This window comes from Geotrypetes seraphini, chromosome 15 (genome assembly GCF_902459505.1).
Source record: "Geotrypetes seraphini chromosome 15, aGeoSer1.1, whole genome shotgun sequence".
NCBI lineage: Eukaryota > Metazoa > Chordata > Amphibia > Gymnophiona > Dermophiidae > Geotrypetes > Geotrypetes seraphini.
Genome location: NC_047098.1, coordinates 71,658,362 through 71,680,165, shown reverse-complemented (window position 1 = coordinate 71,680,165; position 21,804 = coordinate 71,658,362). Strand labels below are relative to the sequence as shown.

The 21,804-nt window shown below is 39.4% G+C and overlaps 1 protein-coding gene across 1 annotated transcript in view; it reads right to left on the bottom strand.

Annotated features, from left to right (window-relative positions):
• CUX1 (cut like homeobox 1) overlaps nt 1-21,804 on the bottom strand; it is a 401,081-nt gene that overhangs the window by 21,463 nt on the left and 357,814 nt on the right. Inside the window, exons 18-20 of the mRNA XM_033921599.1 lie at nt 17,975-18,091; nt 14,817-14,900; nt 7,442-7,498 (exon numbers count right to left, since the gene is read on the bottom strand). Coding sequence (XP_033777490.1) covers nt 7,442-7,498; nt 14,817-14,900; nt 17,975-18,091 — 258 coding nt within the window. The remainder of the gene's footprint in view (nt 1-7,441; nt 7,499-14,816; nt 14,901-17,974; nt 18,092-21,804) is intronic.

The following is a 21,804-nucleotide window of genomic DNA, read 5'->3' as shown; positions in this document are numbered from 1 at the left end:
TTTTCAAGAAACTTAAATACAGATTTTCAGAAGGCGTTTGACAAGATTCCACATGAACGACTACTTTGGAAAATTGCGAGCCACGGAATTGAGGGTGAAATACTCAAGTGGATTAAAAACTGGCTGGAGCATAGAAAACAGAGAGTGGGGGTAAATGGACAATACTTGGACTGGAAGAGTGTCACCAGTGGGGTGCTGCAGGGCTCAGTGCTTGGACCCGTGCTCTTCAACATCTTTATAAACGATCTGGTCATTGGTATGATGAGTGAGATGATTAAATTTGCGGACGATACGAAGTTATTCAGAGTTGAAGACGCGGGGGATTGCGAAGATCTGCAATGTGACATAATCAGGTTCGAGGAATGGGCATCGACATGACAGATGAGGTTCAACGTGGATAAGTGTAAAGAAATGCATGTAGGTAACAAATATCTCATGCACAAATATAAGATGTCCGGGACGGTACTTGGAGAAACCTCCCAGGAAAGAGACTTGGGAGTTCTGATCAACAAGTCGATGAAGCCGTCCACGCAATGTGCGGCAGTGACAAAAAGGGCGAACAGAATGCTAGGAATGATAAAGAAGGGGATCACGAACAGATTGGAAAAGGTTATCATGCTGTTGTACCGGGCTATGGTGCACCCTCACCTGGAGTACTGCGTATAGCACTGGTCGCCGTACATGAAGAAGGACATGGTACTACTTGAAAGGGTCCAGAGAAGAGCGACTAAGATGGTTAAGGAACTGGAGGAGTTGTTGTACAGTGAAAGATTAGAGAAACTGGGCCTCTTCTCCCTCAAACAGAGGAGATTGAGAGGGGACATGAGCGAAACATTCAGGGTACTGAAGGGAACAGATTGTTCACCCTTTCCAAGGTAGGGAGAACAAGAGGGCACTCTTTAAAATTGAAAGAGGATAGATTCCATACGAACATAAGAAAGTTCTTTTTCACCCAGAGAGTGGTAGAAAACTGGAATGCTTTTCCAGAGTCTGTCATAGGGGAGAACACCCTCCAGGGATTCAAGACAAAGTTAGACAAGTTCCTGCTGAACTGGAACGTGCGCAGGTAGGGCCGGTCTCGGTTAGGGCGCTGGTCTTTGACCAGAGGGCCACCGCGTGCGCGGACCACTGGTCTGACCCAGCAGCGGCAATTCTTATGTTCACTGAAATATAGAAGAGAAATGCTCTGAACAAGCCAGACTTCAGCAATGGTTAGGGCTGCATTTTGATTACAAATTTTAATTTGCAATTAACTGCAATGTTAAAGGCAGAGCCATAGTCATTGGGGGGGCACAGTGGTGGACTAGGAGGAGCAATACATTTCCTCTACCTCCGTATTAGGTATCATTTTTTTGCTGTTGGGGATGCCGAAGGAAGTCAGTAACATGCTTCCAGCCACCAACCCCAGTACTCCTTAGTTATACAAGGGCTGAGTATGCTTGAGGAGTGCTGGAGTTGGCAGATGTATTTCAGTTGCTTTAATGTTGTTTTTCACATATAGTGCCACCTCGCCACTCTTTCGGCCATCTTTATTCTTTCTAAAAAGGTTATAGCCCAGTATGGTTACATCACACTCATGGAAATCATTGAATCATGTCTCTGTGATAGAGAATGACATGGGGACAAAGTTTTCCTCGTCCCCACGGGAACTCATTTTCCCTGCCCCATTCCTGCAAGCTCTGTCCTCATCTGCACAAGCCTCAAACACTTTAAAATCATAAGTGTTTGAGATTTGTGCAGTTAAGACTAAGCTTACAGGAATGGGGCAGGGGCAGGGACAAACCTTGCAGGGTTGGGATAGGGAAATTGAGTTCTTGTGGGGATGGGAACAAATTTGCGATAGCAACAATATCTAAGTCTGCTTCTAAAATTAGAGCTTGCAGATCCTGAACTTTATTAGCTAAACTACCAGCATTCATGCTCACTGTTTTCCACTGTACACGTTCTCCAAAAGTATGACTGCTATAGATACTTCAAAAAAGTAAAAGTCAATGGGTTCTTAGAGGGGATCGACCTGCTCAAGTGCCCCTCTAAGAACCCATTGGCTTTTACTGGTATTTTCCGTATAGTGCTTTGACTACTCTCCTCTTTCCCCTTATTGATGACGCTGTGAGCATTACCTTCCTTCACTGCTGTTGCTTTTTGGCATGTTTTGGGGGTGACTTTTTGATTCCTTTGTCACCCTCACACTTTAGTTTAAACACCTAGTAATTCATAGGAGCCCTTTTGGCTTAAGGCCCTAAGCACCCAAAGTAGGCAGCAGGGAAATGTCCACTCCTGAAAAAAAATCCAAAATGTGGGTTTTTTTTTCGAGAATGGCCTACCTGTACGTTCAGGAGTTTAATCGCCCACTATGTCTACCTTTAAGTCCTATTCTAAAAAAATCGCCCAAGTCCCAAACGCCCAAAACAAGATCAGTCCTTTGCCTAAAGCCACGATTCTCTAGCAAGATCAGAGAAGGTAAACTTGCCGATAGAAGTGTTCCCACGTAGCCCCTAAATTGGGAATCCAAGAAAACATAGGGCTCATTTTATTAACAAGCGGTAGAGGTTTCTACCACGGGCCAGAGGGGTAAATGTTCAGACGCCCATAGGAATTCTGCATACGTCTTTCAGCACTTGAGAAATGATAAACAGTAGTAGAAACCTCTGCGGCTGGTTAGAAAAAGCCAGCGATAGTCTATAGGGGAATATTAAGCATGTGGGGAGGAAAAAAATAAGTATTTTCCCTCTGAGTCCCATTACAGTCTCTCCAAATGACATAAACTCCCATTTCCTAATAAACCTCTTAAAAGCTCTCCTGGTCAAGTTCTCTCCTACTCATCTACTACCAGGTAGTATCCAAACTCGGGTCGAAATAAACATTAAAACCTCCTGCACAAATCAGATGGCCATTCATAACTCAACTGAAGTTTCACAGCATCCAAAAAAGCAGTTTGATCCAAATTTGCCAAGGTCAGTTCTACTTCCGCCACTTGCGCAAATATATACCATCCTTGGGGATCCCTTTTTACCTTTGGCACCTGAACCTTAAGATCCTTGTTAAAAAGTATATCTACTCCCCTTTTCATGGAGCCCTTAAGATCCAAGGCAAATAGCTTCTGTGAGTATATTTTATGATATAAGAACATAAGAATAGTCTTACTGGGTCAGACCAATGGTCCATCATGCCCAATAGCCCGTTCTCATGGTGGCCAATCCAGGTCACTAGCACCTGGCCAAAACCCAAGCAGTAGCAATATTCCATGCTACCAAGCAGTGGCTTCCCCCCATCTTTGTCAATAACAGACTATGGACTTTTCCTCCAGGAACTTGTCCAAACCTTTCTTAAAACCAGCTACGCTATCCGCTCTTACCACAACTTCTGGCAATGTTTTCCAGAGTGAGCACACGAGCCACTACTCAAGAGCTTAACTATTCTCTGAGTAAAAAAAAAGTCCTCTTATTGATTTTAAAAGTATTTCCCTGTAACTTCATTGAGTGTCCCCTAGTCTGTTATTTTAGACGGAGTGAAAAATTGATTCACTTGTACCCGTTCTACTCCACTCAAGATTTTGTAGACTTCAATCATATCTCCCCTCAGCCGTCTCTTTTCCAAACTGAAGAGCCCTAACCATTTTAGTCTTTCCTCATACGAGAGGAGTTCCATCCCCTTTATAATCTTGGTCTTCTTTGAACCTTTTCTAATGCTACTATATCTTTCTTGAGTTAAGAAGACCAGAACTGAATGCAATACTCCAGATGAGGTCGCACCATGGAGTGATACATGGGCATTATAACATTCTTATTTCCCTTTTTTAATAATTTCTAGCATCCTGTTTGCTTTTTGGCCGCTGCCGCACATTGGGCAGAAGGTTTCATCGTATTGTCTACGATGACACCCAGATCCTTTTCTTGGAAGCTAATCCCCAAGGTGGACCTTAGCATCAGGTAACTGTTATTCAGGTTATTCTTCCCAATGTGCATCACTTTGCATTTGTCCACATTAAATTTCATCTGCCACTTGGATGTCCAGTCTTCCAATTTCCTAAGGTAGATGTCAATGGTGTCCTAAAACCATTGAAGGAAGGCAATGGCAAGTACCAAAAAAGGATTTTATATTTAAATCTAAAAACTATATGGATTGTAATAGCAAAAATGTTATATATGTAGTATTGTGTCCATGTGGGTTGATCTACATTGGGAGGCCAAATAGAACAGTTAAAGTGTGTCTTAATGAATGTAAATCAAGAATAACTGAAAATATGCAGGCCCCCATTGTAGAACACTGGATTTTAAAAAAACACACCGTGGAGGATTTGAAATGGTACGTAGTGGATCAGAAAGAGCAGGGGAGGGAGGGCAGTAATAGTGAAAAAAGATTAAATATAAAAAAACAAAGATGGAATCTGGGGGATTAAATGCCAAGATAGAATGGATGTCTTTAATCTGACCGGGATGTTTTGACAGGGTGATGAGGGGGTCAGCTGTTTGAAAACAGGGTATTGAAAGGGTTGTGAGGACGCTGACGCCATCTTGACTTATAGAGATTATGGCAAGTCAGATGACAATGGGCGGCTTCAGGAAACTGTTTTAATAATTCACAAATTCTCTTAAATTTAGATGTTATAGATTAAATATGTGGTAAAGGGATTGAGATCGATATATATTTTGTGATTATAGGGGAGGATCCTTGAAAAAGCTGAGGCGTAACATGTTGGATCCAACCCTCCTGGATCGAACCATATGAATATTTATAAGATATAAGATGAGTTAATAATTTAAACTACTAATATATTAAAAATATTTATTAAAAAACAAAAATAATACATATGATTGAAAAATAAGGGCCAGTGACGAGTATACACAATCCTACTGCCATGAACTGTTGTTGGGTGGCAGGGGTGTGTTACTGAGGCCAAAAGGAATTTATCAAGATTATTTTAAAGTGGATTTGAGATTTGTATTATCTATTTAACTTGGGGGCATATTTGAACGGTTACAAACTACAAAAAGACATAAAAAGAAATAGATTATCCCTAAGTATATTATACAAAAGTATCAACTTGGAGTATTGTGCTCAGTTTTGGAGACCGTATCTGGCGAAGGACGTAAGAAGACTTGAAGCGGTTCAGAGGAGGGCGACGAAAATGATGAGGCTTGCACCAGAAGATGTATGAGGAGAGACTGGAAGCCCTGAATATGTATACCCTAGAGGAAAGGAGAGACAGGGGAGATATGATTCAGACGTTCAAATACTTGAAGTGTATTAATGTAGAATATAATCTTTTCCAGAGAAAGGAAAATGGTAAAACCAGAGGACATAATTTGAGGTTGAGGGGTGGTAGATTCAAAGGCAATGTTAGGAAATTCTACTTTACGAAGAGGGTGGTGGATGCCTGGAATGCACTCCCGAGAGAGGTAGTGGAGAGTAAAACTGTGACTGAGTTCAAAGAAGCGTGGGATGAACACAGAGGATCTAGAATCAGAAAATAAAATTAAAAATTGAACTAAGGCCAGTACTGGGCAGACTTGCACGGTCTGTGTCTGTATATGGCCATTTGGTGGAGGATGGCTGGGGAGGGCTTCAATGGCTGGGAGGGTGTAGATGGGCTGGAGTAGGTTTTAATGGAGATTTCGGCAGTAGGAACCCAAGCACAGTACCTGGTAGAGCTTTGGATTCTTGCCCAGAAATAGCTAAGAAGAAAAAATTTAAAAAATTTATGTTTTAAATCTTTATTCATTTTTTGTGTTACAACAAGTGTTACAAATTAACTCAAAAGAAACTTAAATACACACTTGACTAACTAATATATTAATATCAAGTTTAACATTAATATAATAATCCCCTGTCCCACCCTCCTTCCCAACCAATAATACATAAATCAATTTTATTATACATTCTTTAAATGTAAAATTAGTATGTAATAATCAAAATTGAAAAACCCACCCCATTTCCCTCTTTACAATTATCTTATCATGGGAAAAGTTCATTAGAGAAATCATGTTAACGGTCTTCTAAGTTTTATTTATGGGAAAAATTATGGGAAAAATTATCCTTCTTTACAAAAATCGGTTAATGGTCCCCATATTTTTTTAAAATTATTCATGTATCCTTTGTGTGTTGCAATAGCGAGTTCCATTTTGTATATGTGGCATACCGAATTCCACCAGAACATGTAATTCAATCTATCGTGTTGTTTCCAATTGGATGTAATTTGTTGTATTGCAATTCCAGTTAAAATAAATAAAAGTTTGTTATTACTAGATGAAATTTGGCTTTTTGCTCTCATGGTTGTTCCAAATAATATAGTATCATATGTCAAGGCTACAAAATTTAAAAAAAATTTAAATTGAATCAGGTTGAGCAGACTGGATGGACCATTCGGGTCTTTATCTGCCATCATCTAATATGTTACTATGTAACCATCTGAGTGAGGACATGATTTTTTGTAGTTTGTTTAAATACAACCCTCCCCCCCCCTACCTTAAAGGGCTATGAGTCTCTATCAGATGAAAGAAAAAGCTTAAGGTCTCTTGGTTGAGCTTTTACATATGCTCTACCACCTTCGCCCACATCATTGGCACAAAAAACTTTCATCAGTAGTGACTTGTTGCCACACTAAACTGCGTCAAAAATTTTTTGCTACTGTCCTAATATGTCCTTATTAAAGCCAATGTTTCAAGGCTATAAAGCTGCTTCTTCAGGGCAAATGGACTTCCAACACTGAACACACCGCCTGAACTGTTGTCTTTCAATCGATGACAAAGAGATCGAAAGACAACAGTTCAAGCGGCGTGTCCAATGTTGGAAGTCCATTTGCCCTGAAGAAGCAGCTTTATAGCTGTGAAACGTTGGCTTTAATAAGGACATATTAAGACAGTAGCAAAAATTTTTTTGACACAGTTTAGTCCCATGAAACAACTAGAGGGGCAACAAGTTACTATTGACAAAAGATTTTTGTGCCGATGATGTGGGTGGAGGTGGTACAGCATATATAATAGCTCAACCAAGAGACCTGAAGCTTTTTCTTCATCTGATAGAGACTCATAGCCCTATAAGGTAGGGTTTTTTTTGCATTTAAAGCATCTATTTTCTCCACTTCACCATATATAAGTTTTTGTAGTTTGTGACATTGTTTATGTATGTTGGATTGTAACTCGCTCAGAATTGGTGGATGGTTGCAAGTAATACATTTTTTAAATAAATAAAATAAGGGCATTCCTTTCGCTCTGATTTTTCTTTTTATTCATTATATTTGTTCATGTATATTAAATAAAATAAACTAAAAACCATAACTTCCAACAGAGCTCTATTTGCAGATTTAGTGGATGATAAATATGCAACTTAGTACCAATAATCACAGAAACTTGCTTCAAAAAAACCTTTAAAAACAATACATAAAATCTTAAATCTTATTCTATAGGATTATTTAGCAAATATGTTTTGTTATGTGACTTACCACGCTAAGGGTGGCTTTATCCCAAGGGCTCAGGCTCAGGTACTTCCGCTGGCGCTCCTGAAATCATACAATATATTGTCATTAATGGGCAATTATATAGATCATGCAAATCTATAAACTACTACCTATTTTTTGGAATCTACACCATCAGTAGTTTTCTAAAAAACAAACAAACAAAAACAACCCAACAACCTGTTTTGCTTTAAGAAGTGTCTCCTTTTTTTTTTGTGGAAAAATGATATATCGGGGGATAATTTTTGTGCATATGTGGTCTGTTATAAAATTCCAAATCCTATGTCAAAACCTGGGCTCTGATACAGGAACACTGTGATTCAGGCCTTTGATGTATATATATCACAGAATCATTTGTTTATTTTGACTTTATTTATTTATTCAATTTTCTATACCGTTCTCCCAGGGGAGCTCAGAACGGTTAAACCTCCTATAGATCTACTCTTTACCTCTTGTCTTCTATCTTTCTTCTGGTTGGCTTAACTATTATAAGTATTTTGGCAGTGTATGTTTATTCTTTACATTTGACTATTATGCATCATTTATATTGTACTTTCACATATTTGCCACATGTATATTTTCATGTTTCCCATTTTGAAGCATTGCTTTTGTCCTAACTGTTGTATTTTCTGAAAACTCAATAAAATTTGCTGAACTAAAAAAATTCCAAACAGCTGGCACCCTCCCAGCGGGATCCCCCAAGGATCCCCACTTTCACCATCAGTGTTCAGCATTCTAATGCAATCCTTGGGAGCCAACCTAGATCTGACATGAATAAACATTTCACCCTATGCAGATGACATAACGATCATCTACCTGTAAACGGCTAGCTGCATTAGCCCTCCTCACCACTGTCAAAAAATGTGTCCACATCACAGAAAGTTCAGCCTCAACTCACTGTAAATAAGAATAAATCCAAATTTCTTTGGCTAGGACCCTTATCTGACTCAAGTTACACTCCGAGGATTACAGTAGACAACACAGACTTTCCATTAGAACTACAATCTCGAATTTTAGGAGCAGAAATTGAACAATCTTTCCTTGTGATGAGAAAGCTAAGATCCATCAGAAAATACTTTGAAACAGAGGCTTTCCGAATTTTAGTGCAATCTCTAATCCTATCTCAACTAGACTACTAGTTTTTTGCTCTAAAATACTGCTATCGTGTCTACAACTAGTTCAGTAAGAGCAGTAAGACTCATATACAGAACCCCTACAGCTTCCCATAACTACAAGGATCAAGTTTAAATTAGGCATCATTGCCTTTAAGATCCTGAGAGAGAATGCCCCCGACTATCTAACAGAGTTGGCCATCCTACTACAGGGTGCTTCCAACAGATATTCCACCAGATATTTGGAGCATTGAGATTAAGCATCAAATTTCTGCATCTCAATGGCCACAAATTTGGTCTTGGAGGATGAGATGTACAGTGTCCACATCTATGAGACAAGCTTGGTTTTTTCTCCTGCATAGAGCGTTTTGGACCCCAGTTCCATTACAAAAGTTAAATAGCTCTAAGTCTAATAGATGCTGGCATTATAATCTTGAAGCTGAGACTCTAGATCACTTATTGTTCTATTGTCCATTTATCTTGGCCTTTTCGAAATCAATTTGGGGCCAAATAAATTGTTTATTGGAAAATCCTGTGGTATTATCGTATGATACGATTCTATTTGGTATGTCAATGAGAACAAAGAGCCAAATTTCATCTAAAAATAACAGGCTTTTATTGATTACTAGTCTTTAAGCCTGTTACATTAATGGGTGCTAGAATAGATGTGTGTGTCTGTCTTTTTTTTCTTTCTCGCTCTCTCCTTGGCCGCTTTCTGTCTGTCTTTCTTTCTGTCTCTCTCTCTTTCCTCAGCTGTCCACCACCACCCCTTGCCTGCTCCCCCTGTCCAACAGTAGCCTTTTTCCCTTCCTTTTATCTCTCCCGTGTCCAGCAGCACCTCTTCCCTGCTCCCCCTGTCCAGCAGCAGCCCTTCCCCTTCATTTTATCTCCCCCCCTGTCCAGCAGCACCCCTTTCCTGCTTCCACTGTCCAGCAGCAGCTCTTCTCCCTTCGTTTTACCTCCCCCGTGTTCAGCAGCACCTCTTACCTGATCCCCCTGTCCAGTAGTACCCCTTCTCCTTTCCCTGCTCCCCCTGTCCAGCATCCGCTAGTCTGGGCAGCCTTGGGGCTTTTGCTAGGCCGGTCCACCTCACATTATCAAAGTGGGCTGGCCCTGCGGCTGTTGCATTTGCTGGTCCGGTGGTGAGAAGAGGCGTCCCGGCAGCGGCAGTACAAAAGTCAAACTGCCACCGATGCTTAAATCTCTCCATGCCGCGAGCCACCCCACGCGACGCAAATCAAATTTGGCATGGAGGCACACATTACGGCGGCAGGGATTACAGCCTCCTAAGTGCGCATGCGCGCTTAGGGTTTTATTATAGAGGATGGAAAGAGTTCATAGTTAAAGTCCTGGGTAAGCAGGTGGGAAAGGAAGGAAGGGGGATGTGTTCAGAGATGTCTGGGGTTTGTATAGAAGAAAAACTATGCACTGGTATGCTAATCTTTGTTTGTTTTGAATTTTAAAAAAGAAATAGAAGTGAATAAGAAAACAGATAAATAGGGGTGGGGTATGGGCAGGGTTTGGATAGTGCAAGGGGCATGGAGCAGGGCAGGGCCAGGGGGGCCTCAGTATGCCAGGGGGCCCTTGAAGAATTAATCCTGCCCTTCCTATATACCTGGAGAATTAAAAGCTTGTTTGTTTGTTTATTTATTTATTTATTTGAATTTAAATCACACCTTTTCCAGTGCTAGCTCAAAGTGAGTTATTTCCCTGACCCTAAAGGGCTCACCAAAGGCATCGGAACTTGTGTGTGTGTGTAGGGGGGCCCCACAGGGTTCGTGGCCTCCCCAAAAGTTCTCAGTGGCTCTGTAGGAGATTGCGCACCCCCCCTCCGCGTGGCAAGGTGGTAGGTTCCTGCCTGGACAGACTTGGCAGAGGAACTCCGCCCCCTTCCTGCAGTCATTTCGCTGAAGATTTTGGTGGTCTGTTGGGGACCGGGGATGCTGGTTGTACGCCGCGGAACCTTTCGTGCGGGGACAGTGGGTGCCTCGTCTCTGCCCAGCGAGCTCATCGTGCACATGTTCTCCTTCTCCCAAACCGGCTGCGGGCCTCAGCTGCCTGTGAGCGCCTCTTCTACTTGGTGCGAGCGCCTCTTCCAAGCCGAGCCACGAGTGTGGGGCCGTTTCTGGCCAAAGTTTATTTTTAATTTTGAAGGTGCCACGGTGGCTCCCCTCATGATTGCTGCCTTCGTCGGAATCCTTCTCCGACGCAGGTGCATCTCGTGAGAGGACCCACTGCAGCGGCGCGAGGTGGAGAGCAGGGAAGCTTGTCTGGCACGCATGCGCACTCCTACCAGCCACAGCCCGACAGATCAGATCTCAGGGAACACGCAGTAAGAGTGCGCATGCGCGCTTAGCATTTTATTATTATAGATGACAGGGGTAGCCATACTCAAACAACAAAGATTCTCCCAAGCCCCAAGAAGGAAACTGAGATGAGAGGGAGAGACCACTGGTAGAGAGGATCCACTCAAAATAAATGTTAGATCTATTAAATATTAAAGAGAGCCCTCAGTCACACAGCCATCCTCCAGTCCCCCAGAGGTAACGGCTGTCACTGGTTTGCACCCAGAAAGGTGTCAACTGTGAAACATCCCCAGGCTCTCTTGTGAGTTTTAGTGATAAATAACACAAAAGTGCAAAAGAGTGCATAAAAAGTGAAAACACCCTCTCTACTAGTGGTCTCTGCCCCTGATCCAGGGGGGCCAAACAAGAAAGTTCAAGTGTCCAAATTCAATAATAAAGCCAATGGAAGATACTTAGCTTCTCAGAAAAAACAGCCAGCAGATAACCAAGCGTCCAACATCTCTTCATGTCCTCCCTCTCAAACTCCCCCTTCCCATGGTCTCAAGCATTTGTGCATTTCCTCCCTCTCAAACCACCTCCCCCATGGTCTCCAGTATCTCGCTCTTCCTCCTCGCCACCAAGGCATTTAGTATCTCTCTTTCCCTCCTCTCCCCTTTTCCTTCTTCGATACCCCCTGTGCAGCATTCCTCTCCCCTTTCCCTCATCAGCACATCTCTCCTTCACTATTTCTTCTACCCATAGTACATTTCAAACAAACTTGAGAAAATATTTCTTCACTCAACGTGTAATTAAACTCTGGAATTTATTGCCAGAAAATGTGGTGAAATCAGTTAGCTTAGGGCTTATCTCAAATGGCTTATCTCTGTCTTTAGAGAGGTTTCTAGCAGTCGCCGATACTGACATTCAAATGGGCTCTTCAATATTGAAATGAGCTCTACGGTGGATTCTTTAAAATCACCGGATTTTGGAGACAAAAATCAGCGACTGGTCCAGAGGTGCCGGAACAGTGACAGCATTGTTTAAAACCCCGGCATAGCATAGAAACATGATGGCAAATAAAGGCCAAATGGCCCATCCAGTCTGCCCATCCACGGTAACCTCTCTCTAAGAGATCCCATGTGAATATCCCAGGCTTTCTTGAAATCAGACACAGTCTCTATCTCCAACACCTCTACCGGGAGACTGTTCCATGCATATACCATGCTTTCTGTAAAATAAAGTATTTCCTTAGATTAATCCTGAGCCTATCACCTTTTAACTTCATCCTAGGCCCTCTCGTTCCAGAGTTTCCTTTCAAATGAAAGAGATTTGACTCAAGCCCATTTACATTACGTAGGTATTTAAATGTCTCTATCATATCTCCCCTCTCCCGCCTTTCCTCCAAAGTATACAGATTGAGATCTTTAAGTCTGTCCCCATACGCCTTATCACGAAGACCATGCACCATTTTAGTAGCATTCCTCTGGACCGACTCCATCCTTTTTATATCTTTTTGAAGGTGCAGCCTCTAGAATTGTACACAATATTCTAAATGAGGTCTCATCAGAGTCTTATACCTTCTTTTTCCTACTGGCCATACCTCTCCCTATGCAACCTAGAATCTTTCAAGGTTTCGCCGTCACCTCTTCAACCTGTTTGACCACTTTAAGATCATCACATACAATCACACCCAAATTCCGCTCTTCACCCACTAAACTGTACCGTTCCTTCAGGTTTTTGCAGCCCAAATGCATAACCTTGCATTTCTTAGCATTACATTTTAGCTGCCAAAGTTCAGACCATTCTTCAAGCTTTGCTAGGTCTTTCTTCATATTGTTCACACCATCCTGGGTGTCTACTTTATTGCAGATTTTGGTATCATACGCAAAGAGGAAATCTTACCTGACAGCCCTTCAGCAGTATCGGAGACGGCTAGAAAAGCCGTTTTCAGAAGTGACCCCCCCTCCCCAGCAGTGGGAGAGCTGCCCATTGTGGCTGGGTGACCAAAGCCTCCAGGTAAGTGAAACATTAACTACCTCTGCACACATGTGAAAAAAGGACAATGTCTGGAAAGCAGTATATACTGATCTAATCTAATCTAATCTGATATTTGTGGGTCGCACAAACCTAAACAGGCTCAAGGCGACTTGCAGTGAGAATAGGGTATCGTGGGGCACAGAGGGGAGGGAAGGGTTGAAGGAAGAGAATTAGTGAAGAAAAGGAGAAGGACCTAATCATACTAGGCACAAATTTTGAAAGGGACATGTAGAAATCAGTTATCAAAGAGTAGGGTTTTCAGTTTTTTCAGGAATAGGGTGTGGTTGGGTTCTGTACTAACTGTCTCTGTGACGTCATTCCAATTTTTTTTTAAAGTTTTTATTTGTTTATTCAAATTTTCAAGAGAATACAAGAAAAAGCTCCAACAGAAAAAAACACAATAGTGCGCAAATACAAGCTAAACAATAGGTGACAATCTAGAAACTCAGCAACCAAATGCACAATTCCTCATACGGCAAAATACCCCCATCCCCCCCCCCCAAAAAAGGACAAAAACAAGAAAATTCTATAGTAATGAGGCATTTTCTTACCAAAAGAAATCCATAGAAATCCCAGGGCTCTAACGCCAAGATAAAAGTAGAGGGCAAAACACACAAAAAATAGGATACAAATTCCCACAAAGAAAAATGCCCTGACAATTACGTTCAGGGACAAGAGCGCGCAGGACAATTGTGGCGGTGGATACTCAATTGCGGCAGTGGATACTTTTTTGTCTTTTTGAGGGTTAAAAATTCACTTGCTATCTAGTGTTACCCTAACACGAAGGCCCTGATTTGCTGACACTCCTCAGGCCCCTTGAGAGAGGCCTTAGGAGTCGTCCTGCACGCAATTGTCAAGGCGCTTTTATCAGACCGCAATTGTCCTGCGCTCATTTGTCAGTGTACTTACAGGAGGAAATGCAAAAGTGACATTGTGAGACCCAAAGGTGAAGGGGTAGATAAATAGAAGCTGATAAAGGTAAGACTAAATTGCTTTACAAATATTTCCATTCTGTGTTCACTTCTATCGGGTGGGTATCTAAACAGTTTACAATAAAAAATAAAAAAAATACAATATATCATATCTAAATTTAAAATAGATAAAGTAAATGGGAGTAAGAACAGACTGATGTACATGAAACGAAGGGGAGGAGAGAAAAGGTAAGTAAGTAAATCGAGAAAGAGAAAAAGAAAATGGAGGTAAGTGGGAGGGGGGGAGTATATTAGGGAAGGGCTTGCTTCAAAAGATCCAAAATACTTCAAAGAATTAAATGAGGATTATTAGAAAGAGCTGGGATTAGAAGTTGTAGGTATCCTTGAAAAGAATTGATTCAGCCCAATCCAAATTGACAACAAAACCAAACTCCTAGGGGTTATCATCGATGAAGATCTCAGTTTTTATCAACAAATCAGCACGGTTACTTAGAAATGTTTTTACAAACTAAGACTTATTGCTCTATCATTTCTCTCTTAGACCCCCCACATCTATCAACATATTGATTTACTCTCTAGTTATCTCCCTGTATCAAGGCATAACATAAAAACATTTCCCTTGTGTGAAGATCCCAAAATTGTAACTGAATTTAATGCATTACCTGCCTAACCTTATAAATACATTTTGCTCTGTAAAAATAAAATTATAGTTTGTCTTTAAATGCTCTAAGTTTCGGTTCTTTAATATTATACAGAGCTAAACTTTAAACAGGCAGTGCATTCCCCAAATTAATGTCTATTTAATATAAAATATGTTGGTGAATAATTAATGTAACAACCACATAAGTGCTTTTAAATATTGCTCCCAACATCTTACAGTAGTATCAGCCCTAGTGTTCACTCCGTCTCTTGGAATGTCAATAAAAAACTTTTCAACCCTTCATCTGCTGCAAAATAGGACTGCCCAGTATGGTGCACACAGGCATCACTTCTTTACCTTCTTGCTGAATGAAGAGAATGGATCTAAGCGCTCTTCATACTGAGATGAATAACGGAGCTCTGTATCATCACTGCTACCACCCTATAACAGACAAACAGATGCTGTAGTCTCGGTAAGGATCAGCAGTAATTAATCCCTGTTATGTAACCTACTGAGAGTACCACTAAGAAGAATTTCTATACGATTCCTCTTGAGAAACAAAATAGTATTTACAAAATGTCAATGTAGCAATTTCCCAACCCTTGAAGTTAATAGCTCTGTTTTAAAATCAAGAAAACAACTGTAAAAATACCCATGGAGAAGTTTAAGGGACATAAACTAATGAGAAATGGCTGTGGAGAGCAACAGGTTATCCTTTTTGGAAGGCAGCTTTGCATTATTCTCAAACATAGTTCTCACACCTCTTTTTTCATCTGGCTTGGTAGCTGGCTCCCATCCTTTGAACCTCCAGTACAATTGTAAATTGATTGGCCTCGGTTGGGCTATAGCACACTAAGCATTAATTTGCAAATAACTGAGATTTTTTAAACTGTTTTTAATGTCTTCCACCTAACTCTTTGTGCTGGAACTGGTGAATAGAAGATCTCACCATACCTACCTTAACATCTCTTGTGGTCTAGAGGGGACTAGGCAGGAATAATCCCGTCATTCCTATAATCCAGCTCATTCCCTATGTGTTCCACTTTTTACGAGAGTTCATGAAGGTGCTTCTTGTTTCTCTGCTTTCTGCTGTGCACCTTCTATTTGTTGGAACATTCTCCTTGCGCCCTACAATTGGAGCTTTCTGAAAGTAGGTTTATGGCTCAAAACCTGGCTCTTCTCATTCTTTACAACCATTCATAGAGAACTTATCAACCTAAGCCACCATTAAGACAGTCATGCTATTGTAGCACAGGGTTTCATTGCATATCGCTACTTGTAATAAAATAACCCATTTTAACAGTAGCCCAGGCTGATAATTTCTCTCCTCAGTATTTTAGACTTTGTGTTTCCTGGTAATTGTATCAGGCTCATCCTGGTCTCATGGAAAATTTTTAACGTGCCAATTCAATATCCTTTCCTAATGTAGTTGAAACCCCTAATGGCCTTTGTTCTGTTCATTGTTTTAGTAGATTTTAATATGTTTCTGTTCTTGCAATTTGCAGTTTGTAAACAACCATGATGTTATAATGAATGACAATATAACACATGTTCAAAATAAATAAACAAATGAAACCCAAGTCTCTCCATATTGCAATGCAGAGCACTGGCACTGAATTGGCTCTATGCTCACTCTTTATCTTGGTATTAATAGGATCACATAATACGTGCTCATGATTTCTCAAAGGAAAACAGGAAGAATGTTGTGCTCACATTGGCCCTGATTCTTTAAATAGCACCTAAATCGGTAGGAGCCTAGGAAAACTGCACCTACCGCAGTGCCGTAGGGGTCTGTACTGGGACCCGGCTATTTAACTTATTTATAAATGATTTGGAAATTGGAATGACGAGTGAGGTAATTAAATTTGCAGATGACACTAAACTGTTCAAAGTTGTTAAAACTCATGCGGATTGTGAAAAATTGCAGGCGGACCTTAGGAAATTGGAAGACTGGGCGTCCAAGTAGCAGATGAAATTTAATGTGGACAAATGCAAAGTGATGCACATTAGGAAGAATAACCCAAATCACAGTTACTGGATGCTAGGGTCCACCTTGGGAATTAGTGCCCAGGGAAAGGATCTGGGTATCATTGTAGACAATACAATGAAACCTTCCGCCCAATGTGTGGCGGCAGCAAAAAAGCAAATAGGATGCTAGGAATTATTTAAAAAGGGATGGTTAACAAGACTAAGAATGCTATAATGCCCCATATCGCTCCAAGGTGTGACCTCATCTGGAGTATTGCATTCAATTCTGGTCTCCTTATCTCAAGAAACATATAGTGGTGCTGGAAAAGGTTCAAAGAAGAGCGACCAAGATGGTAAAGGCGATGAAACTCCTCTCGTATGAGGAAAGACTAAAACGGTTAGGGCTCTTCAGCTTGGAAAAGAAACGACTGAGGGGAGATATGATTGAAGTCTACAAAATCCTGAGTGGAATAGGATAGGTACAAGTGGATCGATATTTCACTCTGTTCAAAATTACAAAGACTAGGGGACACTCGATGAAGTTACAGGGAAATACTTTTAAAACCAATTAGAGGAATTTTTTTTTAACTCAGAGAATAGTTAAGCTCTGGAACGCATTGCCAGAGGATGTGGTAAGAGCGGATAGCGTAGCTGGTTTTAAGAAAGGTTTGGACAAGTTCTCTTATTGAGAAAGACATGAGGAAAGCCACTGCTTGTCCTATATTGGTAGCATGGAATATTGCTACACCTTGTGTTTTGGCCAGGTACTAGTGACCTGGATTGGCCACTGTGAGAACAGGCTACTGGGATTGATGGACCACTGGTCTAACCCAGTAAGGCTATTCTTATGTTCTGGGAATGCCAATGCCTAGAAGTTGCACGATTATTGGTGGTATAGAAGAATAAAGTTATTATTATTATTAATGCAAACAGATTACATGAGCCCTAAAGACAAGTACTTAAGACCCACAAAAGACTTCTTGTCTAGTACTTGGGAGTATCTTCAAGTCCTGGACTTTCAAAAGATATGATAGACAGACGCTTGAATAGAACAAAGGCATCCAGACAGAATTGCTTCATAAACCAGGTCTCTACAAGAGTCACACCTTCTTGTCAATTAAGAGCTATTGTTTCAAACAAATACTAAATTGTGACAGACAGATACTGGAAGATACTTGAACAGAAAATTCAAATCTATAAAGACATCCTTCAACTCCCTGCCTCTTCCTTTTTTCTCTTCCTTCTTCAGCCTATCTCACCTACCCATTCAGACATACTCTCTCATACACACACATTCTGACCCCCAACCTCTTTCATTCAGGCAGGACAAACACACACTCTGAAGCTGCTTTGCAACTAATATATGCTCAATAATATACCTTTTCCAAATCACCCAGTATTTTACTTCTCACTGCCTCTGAGGCCTGAAAAAGGCTAGACATAAACGCAAAGATTACCTCTCTTCAGTTTTGGTAATTTTACATAAGGGTTCATGTTTGGTTGGAACATTTCCTAACACAGAAGCTATCTAGGGATGTCCCACTCACACTGCCAGGGTAGCTCTGCAGGAATTTGATCTTCTCATAAAGCTTGATGTTGTCAGCTCGCAGGTTGTCCAGCTCACTCTGTAGGGCCTGCATGGTATGATGCATCATGCGATTCTCCTGAAGAGAGGAGAGATAGAATGCTGTTAGGAGAAGCAGCTCAGGGGATGTCTGGGTAAGGGCAATATTTTATAACTGCATCTATAAAACAAGAATGCAAAAACTGTATCAAATTGGCAAACTTCTTATTCTTGCAACCCTTTAAATAGCTCCCTTAAGTCTCTGGGAGAAGAGTCACAGATTACTTCAAGCCTGCCACACACTGCATAAAGTATTCAGATCTCAGTGGTATAAAGCATAGGTTGTCTTGTACTGAACATGGTCATTTTCAAGGGGAAAATATAGGGTTGCAGTTTAAAACAATTAACTTAAAGGTGCCAAGATCTAAGTGCCACCATGGGATGTGCATAGTGTCAATTCTGTAACGGCTTCAGGGTGTACAAAGGCTAGTGGGCCTATGTATTGTATATAATGCATGTATTCCTTGACATCAGGCTCATGACCTCCCCCACGCTATTCAGGGGGGTAGATTCCCCCCTGAATAGTAGATTCCCCCCGGATGACTCGTGACAATTTTTTTTTTTTTTGCAGGTGCAGATATATCTGTTTTATAATCTTTATTCATTTTCTTTTGTTACAACAAGTGTTTCATATAAACTTATTAGATACTCAAATATATACACTTGATATACATACTTATCATCTTCAAGTTTAACATTTTTTAGAAAATTAATTTTATACAAATTTTATAATATTATGCATTAAATCTAGATTTATATAATTTCTTTTGAATGTAGTATTCCCCTTCCCTCCCTCCCTCCCATTCAATCAATAATATTTAAAAACAACTTTATTGTAAATTCATTCAACATTGATATAGTGTGTAATTCAGAAATAAATTCCCATCTCATTCCCCTCTAATCAATTTTTATTTTGGGAAAAATTAATCATTCATTACAAAATTCTGTTAATGGTCTCCATATCTTTTGAAATTTATTAATATATCCTTTTTGTGTTGCTATGGTAAGCTCCATTTTATATATGTGACAAACAGAATTCCACCAGAAAGTGTAATTTAATCTGTCATGATTTTTCCAATTCAATGTGATTTGTTGTATTGCTATTCCAGTTAAAATGAACAATAATTTGTTGTTATTTGATGTTATTTGACTATTTGTTCTCATTGTTGTTCCAAATAATATAGTATCATATGTCAAGGCTACTGGGTTTTCTAACATCCTATTAATTTGAGGCCAAATTGATTTCCAGAATGTTAAGATGAATGGACAAAAGAATAGAAGATGGTCTAATGTCCCAATTTCAATATGACAGTGCCAGCATCTATTAGATTTAGAGCTATCAATTCTATGTAAACGTGTAGGGGTCCATAAAGCTCTATGTAAAAGAAAAAACCAAGTTTGTCTCATAGATGCTGACACCGTACATTTTAACCTCCAAGACCAAAGTCGTGGCCATTGAGATGCACTAATTTGGTGCTTTATCTCAATGCTCCAAATGTCTCTAAGACCATTTTTTGGTTTTTTATTTATATATCCGGATATTAATTTATACCACTGTGCAGCTTCATGTCCTATTGAATTTATCTGGAAACACAAGAATTCCAAGCTGTGATAATTAGTAAGATTTTTCCATTCAGGGAACCCTTCCTGAATGGATTGCTTCAATTGCAACCATCTAAAATATTGTGTTTTATTAAGATCAAATTTATGTTGCAATTGTGAAAACTCCAGCATTTTACCATTTTTTATTATGTCGTCTAGAATACGAATACCTGCTGTCATCCAGTTTTTCCAGATTATTTTGAAACCGCCTATTTTGATCTTGGGGTTTAACCAAATTGTTTGAGTTGTTGATTTACTAATTGGAATAGGAGTTAGATTACTTATATATCTTAAAGTTTTCCATGTATCCATGAATATTTTATGTTCTTTGTATAGCCTTGGCATTTTGATACTAACTACATGACTAAGACGTAATGGAAACATAAGTCTCCATTCTAGCCAAAACCATTCTGGGATATTTACAGTGGGCTCTGGGAGGATCCAATACATACCTTGACGTAAAATATAGGCTTGATGATACCTATAGAAGTTGGGAAAATTTACCCCTCCCTCCGCAATTGGTCTTTGTAATGACACTAAAGCAACTCTGGGGTTTTTCCCAAGCCAAATAAACTTTGTCAATATTTTATTTAATTTTTTATAAAAAGAATTTTGGAAGAAAATTGGTATCATTCCCATTTGGTAACAGACTACAGGTAATATCATCATTTTAACAGTTTGTATTCTTCCCCACCAAGATAAGTGTAAAGGGTTCCATTGCTCACACATCTCTGTTATTTTTTGTAATAAATTTTTTTCATTAATTTTCATTGTGTCGTCTATATTTTTTGTAATCCAAATTCCAAGATATTTAATAGCATCCTCCTTCCAAACAAAAGAGAATGATTTAAATAAACCTTTTGTACAATGTATATTTAATGGAAGTACTTCTGATTTGTTCCAGTTTATTTTATATCCTGAAAATTTTCCAAATTTTTCAATTAGTTCAAGTAAATGTGGAATGGTAGATTCTGGGTTCCTCAAATATAATAATAAATCATCAGCATAAGCTGATATTTTATATTCTTTATCTGAATGAGGTATACCTTGTATCTCCTTTATTTGTTGGATTGCTAATATTAAGGGTTCTAAAACTATATCAAACAGTAAAGGAGACAAAGGACAACCTTGTCTAACTCCTCTTTGTAGATTGAATTTTTCTGAAAACATATTATTAATGTATAATCTAGCAGAAGGGGAGCTATATAATGTTTGTATCATTTGTGTGAATCCAGGACCTATACCAAACCATTCCATTGCTTGATACATAAATGTCCATTCTATTCTATCAAAAGCCTTTTCTGCATCTAAAGATACAGCAAAAGTGGGCTCGTTCATTTTCTTTGTTAAGTATAACATATGGAATGCTAGTCTAGTGTTATGAGATGAATGTCTTTGAGCAACAAATCCTGTTTGAGACATACTTATAATATGTGGGAGAGCTTTAGCCAATCTTAACGCAAGGATTTTTGCTAATAATTTTCCATCTACATTTATTAAAGAGATTGGTCTATAGTTTGATACCAAAGTGGGATCTTTATTTGGCTTTGGCAAAACTATTGTTAATGATTCTGCCATAGTGCCATTTGTACAACCTTTATTAAGTTGATATTGAATAAGATTTAATAAATAGGGTAATAAAAAGTTTTGAAATGTTTTATAAAATTCAACTGTATAACCATCACCACCTGGAGCGGATCCAACTCTAAGGGATTTCAAAGCTGTTTCTAATTCTTTTAGTGATATTGGTTCTTCCATACTTCGTTTTATATGTTCAGGAACTTTTGGACCCTCTAATAAATTTAAGAATTCTAAACCTTCCTTTTCTTTATTTAAATAAGTCTCGGAAGAATAAAGAGATTTATAGAATTTTAGAAATTGTTTTAAGATTGGATCAATTTGTGTAAGTGTTTCACCATTTTCATCTTTTATAGCAATTATTTTTGTTTTCTTTTTTTTCACTTTTAGATAATTTGCCAGTATTCTTCCCGACTTATTTGAGTTTCCATAATACAGTGCCTGCTGTGCAAATAAATCTTTTCTTATCATTTTTGATGATATTTCATTGTATTTACATTTGAGTTTTAACAGTTCTTGTTGTATAGAATATTCCCATTTTTTTATTAGTTTTAATTCTAAATTTTTAATTTC